Source organism: Trematomus bernacchii, unplaced genomic scaffold, assembly GCF_902827165.1.
Source record: "Trematomus bernacchii unplaced genomic scaffold, fTreBer1.1, whole genome shotgun sequence".
Taxonomy (NCBI): Eukaryota; Metazoa; Chordata; class Actinopteri; order Perciformes; family Nototheniidae; genus Trematomus; species Trematomus bernacchii.
The window spans coordinates 9,150,733-9,165,062 of record NW_022988098.1 but is presented as its reverse complement, the minus strand read 5'-3'; the positions used below and the strand labels follow the sequence as shown (position 1 = coordinate 9,165,062).

Genomic DNA, 14,330 nt, shown 5'->3' with positions numbered 1-14,330 from the left:
GTCATTTGTATGTGTGCACCCTTCCCATATGGACAGGAAGAGTGGACAGCTAAGCGTTGCTGGTGGAGGGAGAGGTGTGGAGAGGGCAGAGGTGGGGACTCGAGTCACATGACTTGACTCGAGTCGGACTCGAGTCGCATATTTTTGGACTTGAGACTTGCTTGACTAACATTGATAAAAGACTTGACTTGACTTTGACTTGGTATTCATGACTTGAGACTTGACTTAAGCTTGAGACAGATGACTTGAAAGGACTTGACTTTTTTAAAATGAAATATTTGCGTTTGTTTTTGTATTGAGATATTACATTTCGTTGTTTCGAAACGTGATTGGGTGATTATAGCACCGTGCGCGCAAACCTGGCAACCCACTAGCAGTGTTGCCACTTGGCGACTTTCTCGTTAAATTCGGCGGCTTTCCAAACCCTCCGGCTACTTATTTTTGTCAAAAGCGACTAACGACTAATTTAACGACTTGTAATGGTGTTATTAGGGACTTTTCTGGTGTTTGGAGACTCAAATATTGTTCAGCAGTTAACGAGCCGCGGGTGCTGCCGTGAGCCCCTCTGCCCCTCCCATAGTACTCACAGGCGCTCGGCCTCCCGCAGCAGCTCAGCTGCAGTCAGAGCAGAGAGGAGACAGCCACACTCTCCCGCGTCGAGACTGCAAATGAATTGCGCATGAGCGGGATTTAAATGTAAAATGTAAATGTTTCTTCACTGTCACACTATAATAAATAACTGCCTTTGCTTTGCTTTGACTCACACAGCCTCAGTCACTTAATCACCTCGTCCACTGTGTGTGTGCCTCTGTGACAAGCTAAACATCCACGTAGGTCATCATGTCACAGTCTAAAGTTACTGTGGCCTATTCACAAAAGTACAGAAAGGAGTGGGAATCAAACCCTGAGTTTAAAGGATGGTTGAAGCCATTTATTGGAGATGACACACGGGCCTACTGATATAGGCCTACTGCCTTTATTGTAAGGGAGATTTCTACTAAAAACTACTAAAAAATCCTGTAACTGCTCTGCTGACTTTCTACCCTTTTTCTACATTGGTTCCAGCGTGTGAAGATTAACGGCGTCGGCTTCCGTTAGCCTCAGAGTAATTGTTAAGACAGCGATGAACAGTCCTTAGCTCTAATCCCCAAATCAAAGAGAAGTTGCGCAGACCACCAACATTCAGGTTTGATTTCCTTCACTCAAAAAAAACATGACTTCATCTTTCCTTCCTTTCAGAGATCGCAGCGCAGAAGCTAGACTTACCTCCTGTATTTACTAATTAGCGAGAATGTGATTCAGGGTTCTTGAATTCACTTCCCACAGAACAGTACAAATAATGTAAGCTTTATGAAAGAAAAAGACAAAGGTGGTATTTCTAAGTGAGTCTGGAGATGTTGTAACATGCAGTAGGGTGTGTGACATATACAGCACACTGTGAGGTAAAAATGAGAGGAAGAAAATTGTCTCGGAGTGTGACTACAAAGATAGATGTGTGTGGAGAAGAGAAAAATATACAGAGATGAAAGGTTAAGGGAGAACAAAGCATGTCGAGTAGTGAGCATGGTTAAATAAGTGTTGTTTTATTGTGCATGCACTGTGCAAATGTACTCTAGGTAGAAGCTGTGGCATAATCCTGAGGGAGCAACACTATCAACAGACAAAGACTTGCATACCATTTATTCATCCAATTTGACCTGACAGCTAATTCCATTTTTTTATGAACACACATATGTTAATATCCCTTCATATTTCCTTCTTGGCTTCAATTCAAACTGTGCTTTGGTGTTTGTGTGGAGCCCAAGGCTGAGCGTCATTACGGTGCTCGGCAGGCTCATTGCAGATCTATTATGTTGATTTGACTCCATGAGGTGGTAGAGAAAGCACTTGCTATGTGAGAAGCAGAGTAATGTGATTATATTACAGGAGCAGTAGGGTTGTTTGATAAGTATAGGGCCGCGAAACTCGCGGAAGTGATTTCAAAACAAAAGCACTCGTTTGCTTGGAACGTTGATAATATTATAAACGAGGGGAAACAAGGTGAATTTAGCGATCACAACGAAAACGGCCAAGACACACATTGAGCCCAGAAAATGAATGTTATTAAGGACTGTAAATATAATAAGTCTATGTCTAAAATGGACAACATTGTTAGGAGATTTAAACTACACAGCGATTCTGCACTGCGGTCACTCAGCCGTCTGTTTTTTCAAATCAGCTGCTCTTCATTTTTTTTTTACAAATATTTTTTACCACAAGTTCTTAATAAAACTGACACTGTTGGACTCGGTATTAGTTTGCCTGCTACTAACAATACATTGAAGTACTTTTACTGTGTATTTTTTAGAAATACCCTGTCAAAGTCCCCTCCTGAGAACAAAAGCAAGCCACTTCTGCTAAGTTTGATGAGGGAATTCTTTTTTGTTGTCATTAGTTCTTCGTGAGATTGATCCTGTTGGACTCAGTACTAGTGAAACCCCCACAAGTACTATGAAGTACTTTTACTGTGTAGTTACTTTATAAACTCTGAATCTTGTGGTGCTTGAAGAAATACAGACTGGTTAAGCCGGCCAGGTTATATATATGCCCTTTTTTGCAATATTTATAAAAATGTCACTAGTTATTTAAACAAACCACTATCTGAGGATAATACAAGCAACCATAAAACGCCCTTTATCTCGAGAGCCATTGAAGCCCATGAAGAATTTATCCTTCCACAAATCTTTTCATCTGCTGTATTAATAAAGTTGCCACGTGTTTTCAAATTCAAGTTAAGGCACTATCTGTGCAGAACATGAACCCTTTAACTGCCAGACCAAGAAAAAAGCTATGGAACAATTATTTGTTTGCATTTTTTTATCAAATGGGCCACAACTAACCACAAACACATTTCTTTTTTTTTTGACTGACCACACAGTTTTGTTTTTTTGAGCCAGACTACCAACTGGTCGAGCTGGCCTTCTATGGTAAAAGTGCATTTTCAACAATCATCATACAGTACAGTATTTGTATGCATCAAACTCAAATAAAACACAAACTCAAATAAAAAATATTATTTGATGGAAAATTAGCAATATATAGATATATTCATAAAAGATAATAAATTATAATTGTAAAAAAAGGAAAAAGGTAATGTTAAGTGTTTTTCATAATAAAAAAAAAAACTTGCTCATCTTACTGTAGATGCTGAATTGGCCTAACAAGAAACCACTGGCCTAACAGCAAATGTCTATATCCTGTGTTGGCCTAACTTGCTCATCTGTGTGCAACTTCGGGCTGAATGCCATGCATGAAAGCTGCTTTATGAATTATTATCACTCTTTCACTCTGAGACTCATAAGGCAGTACTAGATGTAGTAATATTACCACAAATCTAGCCATTTATTTACCATATTTTATTGGAAAACATCTCTGAAACTCTGAAAAAGTCATATTGCTAGTTTACCATAAAAGGCCAATTCGACCGGTTGGTTGAGCATATTTTCAAAAATATAATTACACCCTTGTTAAAACTTTTTTTGTGCATCAAGTTATCTGATTATGTTCACTCAGTGCTCTGACACTAAAACATGTCAAAAATGACATGGTTACCTTACAGAAGTTGACCAAAAAGAGTGATTTAGTCAGCAGTGATTTTTAGCATGCCAACTTTCTCAGTGGAAGCTAGCTGAAGGGCTTTCTATTCGAACCACAGTGACATCTAGAGGTTGTTTTGTGCATAGCATGTCAACCAAATGGTAGAGCTGGCTGAATCAGATGGAGTAAAACTTTTTTATTTATTTTTCAACAAGATATCAAGACACAAAATGAGCTCTACCAAATGGTGGCGCTGGCTGTTAAAGGTTTAACAATATTCTTCATTTGCAGTATTTATTTTAAAAGTGTTCAGAAAGACTGCATCAATGATATGCTATATATATATATAATATGAATATTTGTATTAACTTCAACCAAAGTCAATTTAAATAGCGGGCAAAAATGGGTTAATTGCCATGGATGTGGTGTTTGATATAGTTTACGTTCAATTTCAACTATTTTAGGCAGAAAAAACGTCTATTGACTACACGCTTTTTAATAATTTACTATTTAGAAAGGTTTTTGTGAGAAATCATTTCAAAAGTAAACTTTTTTTTCCTTTTGTATTTAAATTTGAAAGTTTGCACCAAACATTATTAATTTATACATTTTTATCAATTGTTTAAAATTATGAATCAATTTATTTTATTGTATTTCCTTGAGGCTGGGGAAGATATCCAGCATGTAGTTCACCATGCAAATGTTCTAATCAGGGTTCATACACTTTTCACCAATGCATCTCCATGACTTCTCCATGACCTATACCTAATTTTCCATGACCAAAAACATTACTCTGTCTCAGCGGTTCCACTGAAAATGGTTTATTTTAACATGGAACAGGAAAATAGGGTCTGAAACATGTTGTCCCTTTCTAAAATAAATCCAATAGGCTTACTAGCTTCTACACGCTAAAGCAACTCAAATCTCTTACCAGCAAAATACCTCGTCAGTTAAATGCCATTTTACGTTTCATTACTATACGATACAGTATTTATTATCATTATAGTATTACTATTTTGGCGATTAGATAAAATATAAATTATATTTGATGCAATTTTAGTCACATTTCCATGACTTTTCCAAAACTTTGGGGAAAATATTGTTTTCCATAACTTTTCCAGGGCCTGGAATTAGCATTTTGAATTTCCATGACTTTTCCAGGTTTTTAATGACCGTAAGAACCCTGTGTAATACAAGTAAGTATAAGTATAATGGAAAAGTAAATAAAAAAAGTTTCATAGGAGGATGTGGAATTATTTTCTCTCACCGTACACAATCAAAACAATTTATAATTTAGCTATGGCCTTCACTCACAAAAAAACATTTAGTTGAATTGGACACATTTTTCGAAGCTCTGACATGCAATGACTGGGACTGGTGGAAGAATCTGCGAGGAATTAACTAGGAGCAGAGAAATAATCATATTTTAAAAGACAGCAGCCCCATAAGAGGCCAACAAGAGTCACAAGGGTGTGTCACTTTGCTGAAGGATAGACCAGCTGTCCAGGCCAGACTCTAAAGACTTTGCATGGTGTAAAATGCTGCTGCTGCAGTACTAGTGCTGATATCATGTCTACCATCCTCTTAAAATACTCTGTCCAACAATATAAGTCTCATGAAGAAAGGTGTTTTAACGCTTATTCAAAATAGTAGAGAAACATGCATTCTAGTACTCAGGAGGGGACTTTGACAGAGGATTACTAAAAAGAAAGTACTTCATTTTATTGTTGGTAGCAGTCAAAATAATACCGAGTCCAACAGTGTCAGTTTTATTAAGAACTTGCGGTAAAAAATATTTGTAAAAAAAAAATGAAGAGCAGCTGATTTGAAAAAACAAAGTGGAGAGACGGCTGAGTGACCGCAGTGCAGAATCGCTGTATAGTTTAAATCTCCTAACAATGTTGTCCATTTTAGACATAGACTTATTATATTTACATTACAGTCCTTAATAACATTCATTTTCTGGGCTCAATGGTGTCTTGGCCGTTTTCGTTGTGATCGCTAAATTCACCTTGTTTCCCCTCGTTTATAATATTATCAACGTTCCAAGCAAACGAGTGCTTTTAAAAAAAAATCACTTCCGCGAGTTTCGCGGCCCCCCCCTCCCCCCTCGCTCCAACGACCATTAGACCATTTAGTAAGGTAAAAAGCAAAAACGCCTCGCAGACACTCTTCCGTTTACTTGTTTAATAAAGAAAAACAAATGGTCCGTAGATACACGGATTCATCTCCCTCCATCATGTTGATTTTAATCAGAAGTTCTGAACATGAGCCCGCCCCGCTCGACCTTCTGAGCCAATCACAGCGCGATAATGACCTGCCTTCCGTTTCAACCATACTCCTTCCGTTTCCACTATACTTTCTCTCCCACATACATACATTCTTCTCTTGCATACATATATTGTCTTCATACATACATACATTATTTATAATATTAAATGTAAACATTGAATGAATGTGCATGAGAGCAAAATGTATAAATATGAGCATTAAAATATATGAATATGAGAACAAAATGTAAAAATGTGTGAGTGAAAAACTTATAAATGTGTGAGTGACAATGTATGAATGTGTGCATTGAAATATGATAATATGAGAGCAGAATGTATGAATGTGTGAGTGTAAATATATACGTGTGTGAGAGTGAAAATGTATGTATGTAAAAGGAGAATGTACGTGTGTGAGAGTGAAAATGTATCAGTCAAGAATACAAGTGTTAACCATCAAAATTCCACAGTCATAAGGCTTAAAGCACATGTGTCAAACTCAAGGCCCGGGGGCCAAATCCGGCCTGTGATAGATTTAATTTCGGCCCGCAGGATAATTTCTAATAACTATTAGATCTGGCCCGCCGGTATATTGCACGCACACCTTCACTCAATCCTGAGGGTTTCCTCAGCTCAGAGCCTGAGCCCAACATTGATGAACTTGCACCCAAGATGAGATGCCAAGTATCTAGGACGGTCGGAGAGAGTGGACAGTGGACAGTTGGCTGAAGGGAGAGACGGTGAGGGGGCAGGAGGGGTTGTGGCCCAGGTGACGGGGGACACAGGGCCTGCCGTGGTACAAGACAAGTGGAGAATTAAAGGGGTGCAGGATATGTGCTGTCCAGAGAAGAAAGGCAGATGGAAGGAGCACTATTGCGTTTATGAAGAAATATGGAGAGATTGAGGTGACAAGATGATGGCCAAGGAAGGGAGGGAGAGGGGGGGGGGGGGGTTGAGGAGAGTGAAAGGAAAGGTCTCAAGCATCATTAGTTTCAATCTCTGGCCTCATTGCATGGTGACAGCAGCATGGCTAAATTACCTGGCACTCAAATTAAACAGGGCATATAGTGAGAGTGAGAGACAGTGAGAAAGGAAGGGACAGAGACAGTGTCTGTGTGTGTGTGTGTGTGTGTGTGTGTGTGTGTGTGTGTGTGTGTGTGTGTGGTGTGGTGGTGTGTTGGTGTGTGTGTGTGTGTGTGTGTGTGTGTGTGTGTGTGTGTGAGTGTGTGTGTTGTGTGTGTGTGTGTGGGGTGGGGGTGTTGACACATTAATGCAATTCTCTCTGGATCCCTCCCGTTCCCTCGGCCCAGCCCTGGATAATGAGCTAGCGAACACTCTCCCTTTCCCCCCACTGGGCCTACCTGCCATGACAAAAGTCTCTGAACGCTATTTTTGGAGCCCCACTTCTCATTTATTTCCTTGAATTGGTGATGGATAATGATCATTGTGGCTTGAGGTGCCATATTCAAATTAACTGCCATTCCTCCGGTGCTATCGGCCGGCATCTCCCAGCCTGCAAAAAAGTGTCCCTGCACCGCGCCCGTCGGCTCCCACCGTTCCTCCTCCCTCCCTTACCTCTCCTGGAAGCTACACAAAAGACCATTGAAGCAGCGCCGGCTGATATGTTTCCTTGTTGAGCTTATTCAAATCAGGTGTTTGAAAACGAACCTTGTTTGCATTGTAATGTTGCGTGGCAGAGCATCTACAATTGACAATTTACTCATACAGGCCTGTTAGAGGGCTAGGTGCGTCAGTGCTGTGAATATGAAATGAATTACATTCCCGCCTGTAGTTATTCAGATCAGAGTGTAACATGATAGCTTACATGAGTGGGTTTGAATGGGGGTCTAACTAAATACATTTGAATTGGAAAGGGTGTGTTTGGGCAGATTGTGCCACGCACCAGGTGCTGCGGCGGATAAAGCACGCAGTTTATTGTACATAATAGGATGCAAGAATCTTTACATATACATGAATTCTATTAGGCATCGCTGCACTGGAGGGAGGCACAAAAGGCAGCGGCGCTCACTGAGAGGAGGTGAGGGAGCTGCTTCACATCCATCAGTCTGATAAAGAGATTTGTATTCGTCAGTCTAGTGCAGGGGTCGGCAACCCTGGCACGCGTGCCAGCATGGCACGCGGCACCGTAGCCAGGTGGGCAACACTAGGAATAAGTCGAATAAGTGTGCAAAATATTATAGAATTGTATTTTCGGGATCCTGAACGAGACCGCCGCCAGAGCGCGTCTCCCCGTTACCTGCAGAAGGAAGCCATGCACGCAACGCAGCCCCGCTCTCTTAACTCCAGATGACTTGTCTCTGCCGCTTTCCTCCGTGGTGCAGTGCTGATCGTTTCACCACGGAAGAAAGCACTTCACAAATTGCAGTACCCATAAGGAGCTTAACAAATGTCGCAGTTTTTGCGTGGCTGTGTGTGTCTTTAGTTTGAAAGCCCAGTGGCGATCTGCTCATCTCTCATTGAAATAAATTATGCTACAAAGGGGCGGACTTGGCCATCTGTGTGGTTGAACTTTCCTGTCGGCTCCCAGACCGTAGTCGAGGGAGGGCAGAAGCAACGAGCTCAGGTTCAATACCCCACTTTAGCTTAAAATGACTGAGGAGGCGAGCTCTCTTCTTGAGAGGGCCGTTGCATTGTGATTTAGCTGTTCTTCTTCTGTTCACAAAATACATCACAGACCTCTGTTTTCCTCTGCTGCTTCGTTTCACTTCCAGAAACATACTCACACGCACAACGCCACACCCCTTCTCTCTCTCTTAAAAGGGACAGCGAATCTCATCTCACTCTGCATGACCCTAATATCATAACATGTGTGTTCTGGAGAATCACAGAACGGACGAATCGTCTTATTATTATGCCGTTTAAAACCAATTATTTAAATGTGTTTGTTAATTTCGGTATCATGTAAGTTGCGGCTGGACAGGTCCACCACACTGCTTCCCGCAGCGAGGGCCCCCCCGCCCTCCTGTGATAGATCACGAGGCGTCAAGCTCCTCAACATCCTCAACACCCCCCCCCCCCCCCCCCCCCCCCGTTGATAATTCTCGAGTCGTTGGCAACGCTGATAATTTTTTTTTTTAAATGGCACTTCATATCAAAAAGGTTGCCGACCCCTGGTCTAGTGTGTGTGTGTGTTTGTGCGTGTGTGTGTTTGTGCGTGTGTATTTTGTGGGAAAAAAGGCCATCATGCTGCCACTCTCACTTTGCACTGTTTTAGGAACAAAGATAATAAAGTGTTTCTGTGAAACAAAACACCTGGGGGATAACTGTCACTGCAGAGACTCCTCTCAGTACAACATCTGTGTGTGTGTGTGTGTGTGTGTGTGTGTGTGTGTGTGTGGTGTGTGTGTGTGGTGTGTGTGTGTGTGTGTGTGTGTGGGTGGGTGGGTGGCTGTGTGTGTCTGTGTCTGTGTCTGTGTCTGTGTGTGTGTGGGTGTGGGTGTGGGTGTGGGTGTGGGTGTGTGTGTGTGTGTGTGTGTGTGTGTGTGTGTGTGTGTGTCTGTGTCTGTGTGTGTGTGAGTGGTGTGTGTGTGTACCTGTGATACGTGCATGTCGCTCTCATCCACCAGACCCGGCAGCTCGCTCAGGACCGGTTCCAGCGCGGCAGGTTTGATGTTTGCAGCCTGATGCGTGATGATCGAGGTGAGACAGGCCAGCGTCCCGAGCTTCAGAACTCGCTCGTTCTTTCGGAGGAAAGATCCCAAAACTGAGAGCGTCTCCGGCAGGATGGAGGACAGGTCGATCTGAGAGAGGAGGAAGAAATGTTTACAGCAGGGGTGTCAAACTCAATTTCATGGCGGGTCACATTAGCATAAAGGTTGCACTCAAAGGGCCGGTTGTAACTATATAATATATAATATATATAAAAGAATGTATTATTTACATTATTGCCTCTGAATTGGATTATTATCGGATAGGATAATAACTTAGTAATTGACTACGTCTGAAAGCAGAAGTCCAGGGCAAATAATTGCAAGTCTCTTCAGTGCGCATGTCACAAAACAAGATGCATTGTGGGACATGTAGTTTATGGGCAACCTGCTTCTGTAACCGTATAATAAACGTATTATATTCTTTGCAAGCTCTTGCGAGGCCACATAAAATGAAATCGCGGGCCGGATTTGGCCCCCGGCCTTGAGTTTGAGACCCCTGGTTTACAGTGAAGCCTCTACTGCAGTAAAGGTATTCACACACAGTGAAGGAAAGTCGTAAATAAAATGTTTCAGACATATATCATTTATTCTTCAGAACATTTTGGGGGGATTTAAGGACGTTTTCTTCATATTTGGGGGGAATGTTTCACATATTCTTGGGAAAATAATTTGAGACATTTTCTGAGAATTATTCTCTTCTTTTTGTGGCATTTTATTGTTGTTTAAACTTTGCTAATTGTAAATACTGTTGGGTAGTTAAATCTAGAGCAATACAGGCTATTATATGAGAACATCATGTTTGTAGCTTTGTCATGTGAAAACCACGTATCTGTGAAGTGAACTTTTCATGGGTTTCTCAGAAATACAGCCTGTTTTCAGCTCTGTGACAATGCCTTTTCCAGCTAATCCAAGAGGCTGCTGGAACATCAGCAGGACATGACTCTTTAAAGTAGAGACACTACATACTGTAACAACACTTACACATGTAAATAACACATTGTAAGCTACATTTTTAGTTTTTTGGTAATCTAAAACATAGACAAGTATGGTTTGCCCTTAAGATGTCTTTGTGTCATTTGTATGTGTGCACCCTTCCCATATGGACAGGAAGAGTGGACAGCTAAGCGTTGCTGGTGGAGGGAGAGGTGGTGGAGAGGGCAGAGGTGGGGACTCGCGTCACTGACTTGACTCGAGTCGCATATTTTTGGACTGAGACTTGCTTGACTAACATTGATAAAAGACATTGACTTGACTTTGACTTGGTATTCATGACTTGAGACTGACTTAAGCTTGAGACAGATGACTTGAAAGGACTTGACTTTTTTAAATTAAATATTTGCGTTTGTTTTTGTATTGAGATATTACATTTCGTTTTTTCGAAACGTGATTGGGTGATTATAGCACCGTGCGCGCAAACCTGGCAACCCACTAGCAGTGTTGCCAACTATATAATAAATATTGCTTTTGCTTTGACTCACACAGCCTCAGTCACTTAATCACCTCGTCCACTGTGTGTGTGCCTCTGTGACAAGCTAAACATCCACGGAGGTCATCATGTCACAGTCTAAAGTTACTGTGGCCTATTCACAAAAGTACAGAAAGGAGTGGGAATCAAACCCTGAGTTTAAAGGATGGTTGAAGCCATTTATTGGAGATGACACACGGGCCTACTGATATAGGCCTACTGCCTTTATTGTAAGGGAGATTTCTACTAAAAAATCCTGTAACTGCTCTGCTGACTTTCTCTACCCTTTTTCTACATTGGTTCCAGCGTGTGAAGATTAACGGCGTCGGCTTCCGTTAGCCTCAGAGTAATTGTTAAGACAGCGATGAACAGTCCTTAGCTCTAATCCCCAAATCAAAGAGAAGTTGCGCAGAACACCAACATTCAGGTTTGATTTCCTTCACTCAAAAAAAACATGCTTAATCTTTCCTTCCTTTCAGAGATCGCAGCGCAGAAGCTAGACTTACCTCCTGTATTTACTAATTAGCGAGAATGTGATTCAGGGTTCTTGAATTCACTTCCCACAGAACAGTACAAATAATGTAAGCTTTATGAAAGAAAAAGACAAAGGTGGTATTTCTAAGTGAGTCTGGAGATGTTGTAACATGCAGTAGGGTGTGACATATACAGCACACTGTGAGGTAAAAAGGAGAGGAAGAAAATTGTCTCGGAGTGTGACTACAAAGATAGATGTGTGTGGAGAAGAGAAAATATACAGAGATGAAAGGTTAAGGGAGAACAAAGCATGTCGAGTAGTGAGCATGGTTAAATAATTGTTTTATTGTGCATGCACTGTGCAAATGTACTCTAGGTAGAAGCTGTGGCATAATCCTGAGGGAGCAACACTATCAACAGACAAAGACTTGCATACCATTTATTCGTCCAATTTGACCTGACAGCTAATTCCATTTTTTTATGAACACACATATGTTAATATCCCTTCATATTTCCTTCTTGGCTTCAATTCAAACTGTGCTTTGGTGTTTGTGTGGAGCCCAAGGCTGAGCGTCATTACGGTGCTCAGCAGGCTCATTGCAGATCTATTATGTTGATTTGACTCCATGAGGTGGTAGAGAAAGCACTTGCTATGTGAGAAGCAGAGTAATGTGATTATATTACAGGAGCAGCAGGGTTGTTTGATAAGTATAGGGCCAGGCCACGGCTGTAGATGGGCCCCGGTGCCCTGTAGCTCCACAGTTTGGGAGCACATTCATTAACAGCCACAGATTATTACCAACAGCTTGTGCTGGGTACTGCCCAGCACACACACCATCATAAACATTCACATCTGTACACTGTCACTGTTCAAATTGAATGCATTCATTCTCTAATTTGATTACATTATTTCCTTGTTTGATGTATATGATGCTGTGTGTGCACACTGCGAACAGGAGATAAGAAGCATCACCACATGAGGACCAATTTGCTTACTTTCTTAGTCGGAGAAACTTTATTCTCTCTCTCTATTTAGATGTCACTGTTGGTGGCAGAGCTATGAGTTCTTAGATGGGGAATATTAATATTAATATCCGCTTTTCTTCTGTCTCACTAAAACCCACCCTCTTGCATCCTCCAGCTCCATACAAAACATGGCTTCTTGTGTAGGAGAGGACTCTTTTAGAGTAGAACACTTAAACCAGTTGTTAATGACTTATGAAACTATTTTTAGTATTCAATCAAACTTCAAATTCACATTGTTTATCAGAAGAATAAACTATGACAATATTATTAGTCATGAAGCTAGTCCTTATTGTAACTTCAACTTGAGGCGCTCCTATCAAGACTAGCGATTCACTTCCCACTGCGTACATGCCCTCATTCTCACTCTGTCTGAAATTCAATATTGTTTTTTGTGTCACACACAAACACCCACAAAAAACGTGGCTGTGTTGCCTCGGGGTCGTGACAGTGCTGCTGCGGTTCTGAGGAGGTGATGGCAGACAGTCAGCAGCAAACAGCAGACACCAACCGACTGTGTGCACGAGCCTGTGAACTGTACGCACTCTGAGGAGATACATGTGTCTGAGACATATCTGTAATGTTCAGCTCATATAAATGTGGTTTAATTGAGTCTTGTGATAATACTGTGACATGAAAGGTGTAAATGAATACAAATAGAACGATCTGAACGCGACAGGGAAGGCAGAGAGTTGCGACGTGACTTTCTGGAAGTTTTGTCAGGCAGCTAACTTTATGTAAGACAGTGTTAGAATTACTCGTGGTACATACATAGCTCTGGCTGAGGAACATATTAAGCTATTAGCATGTTAAGACATTTTAGGTCATGAACATTTCCCAACGAGGGGGTGCAGTTCTTCCAAAGCTGGATAGTTCATATTTATGAAATGTGTTCAGATCTTCCCGGCGTATTCAAAGGATGGGTATATATTTAGTATACATGCTGTAACACTTAGACATACAATATTTACAGAAAAACTCGAACAGGGTATGGCAACTGTACATTCTTATTGTTTTGTGCTTCTTAAGCTGCCTTTTGTGTATACTTATGGAAATGTTCCTTTATCTTCAGGAGTCTTCAGTGGAGTGCTGCTCGGGGACAGGGGTTATGCCTGCCAGCCTTTCCTAATGACCCCATATCCTGACCCTGGTGAAGGGCCACTTTCAATGTGGCCCATACCAAAACCAGGGTCAGGATAGAAATGACCTTTGGACTACTGAAGGCCCGATTCACCTGCCTGCGAGGGCTCAGAGTGGCCCTTGAAAGAGCGGTTCCCATCATAACGGCCTGTGTTGTGCTGCACAACATTGCAACCATGAGGAATGAGAGGGCCCCTCATGCAATCCCCCAACCTCCTGATGTGGTAGACCCCATCACCCTGGACTACCCTACTGGCAGGGCTGTCAGAGATGCTATTGCATGTTATATTGGCCAATATTTCTTGGTTTACTTTTTCTTAAAGACAAAAGGGATTTGTGTTTTAGGTATCCTAAAAGATGTAAAGGTCACCTTATGCACCTTTCATTTGACTTGAAAAAAAATTACTGAATGTTACAAAATTACCTGTCTTTCTCTCTCCAATTTCTCCACCTCCAGCTTTGTTTTTTCCATCAACAGCTTCTGGTGCTCTATGAGGAGGTCATTCAATTGGATGCTTTGGACTAGGGTCCGTTTGTACAGGGCCCGCACAGTGTCTGCTTCAGCCTGAAACACATGAAACACATAATGTTGCTTTAACATTCAAGCATGGCTCACAGCAAGAAAGCTGACAATTTTAAACTTGACTATACTTTTACATTTTGTTTAATTAATTACTTGTCGTGAGGGCCTAGGTGAGGGCCTAGATGAGGGCC

General features: G+C 41.5%; 1 protein-coding gene across 1 annotated transcript in view; it reads right to left on the bottom strand.

The window, feature by feature from the left end:
- LOC117475539 (cullin-associated NEDD8-dissociated protein 1-like) overlaps positions 1-14,330 on the bottom strand; it is a 46,445-nt gene that overhangs the window by 13,524 nt on the left and 18,591 nt on the right. Inside the window, exon 5 of the mRNA XM_034121816.1 lies at positions 9,398-9,604. Within this exon, the coding sequence (XP_033977707.1) occupies positions 9,398-9,604 (207 nt within the window). The remainder of the gene's footprint in view (positions 1-9,397; positions 9,605-14,330) is intronic.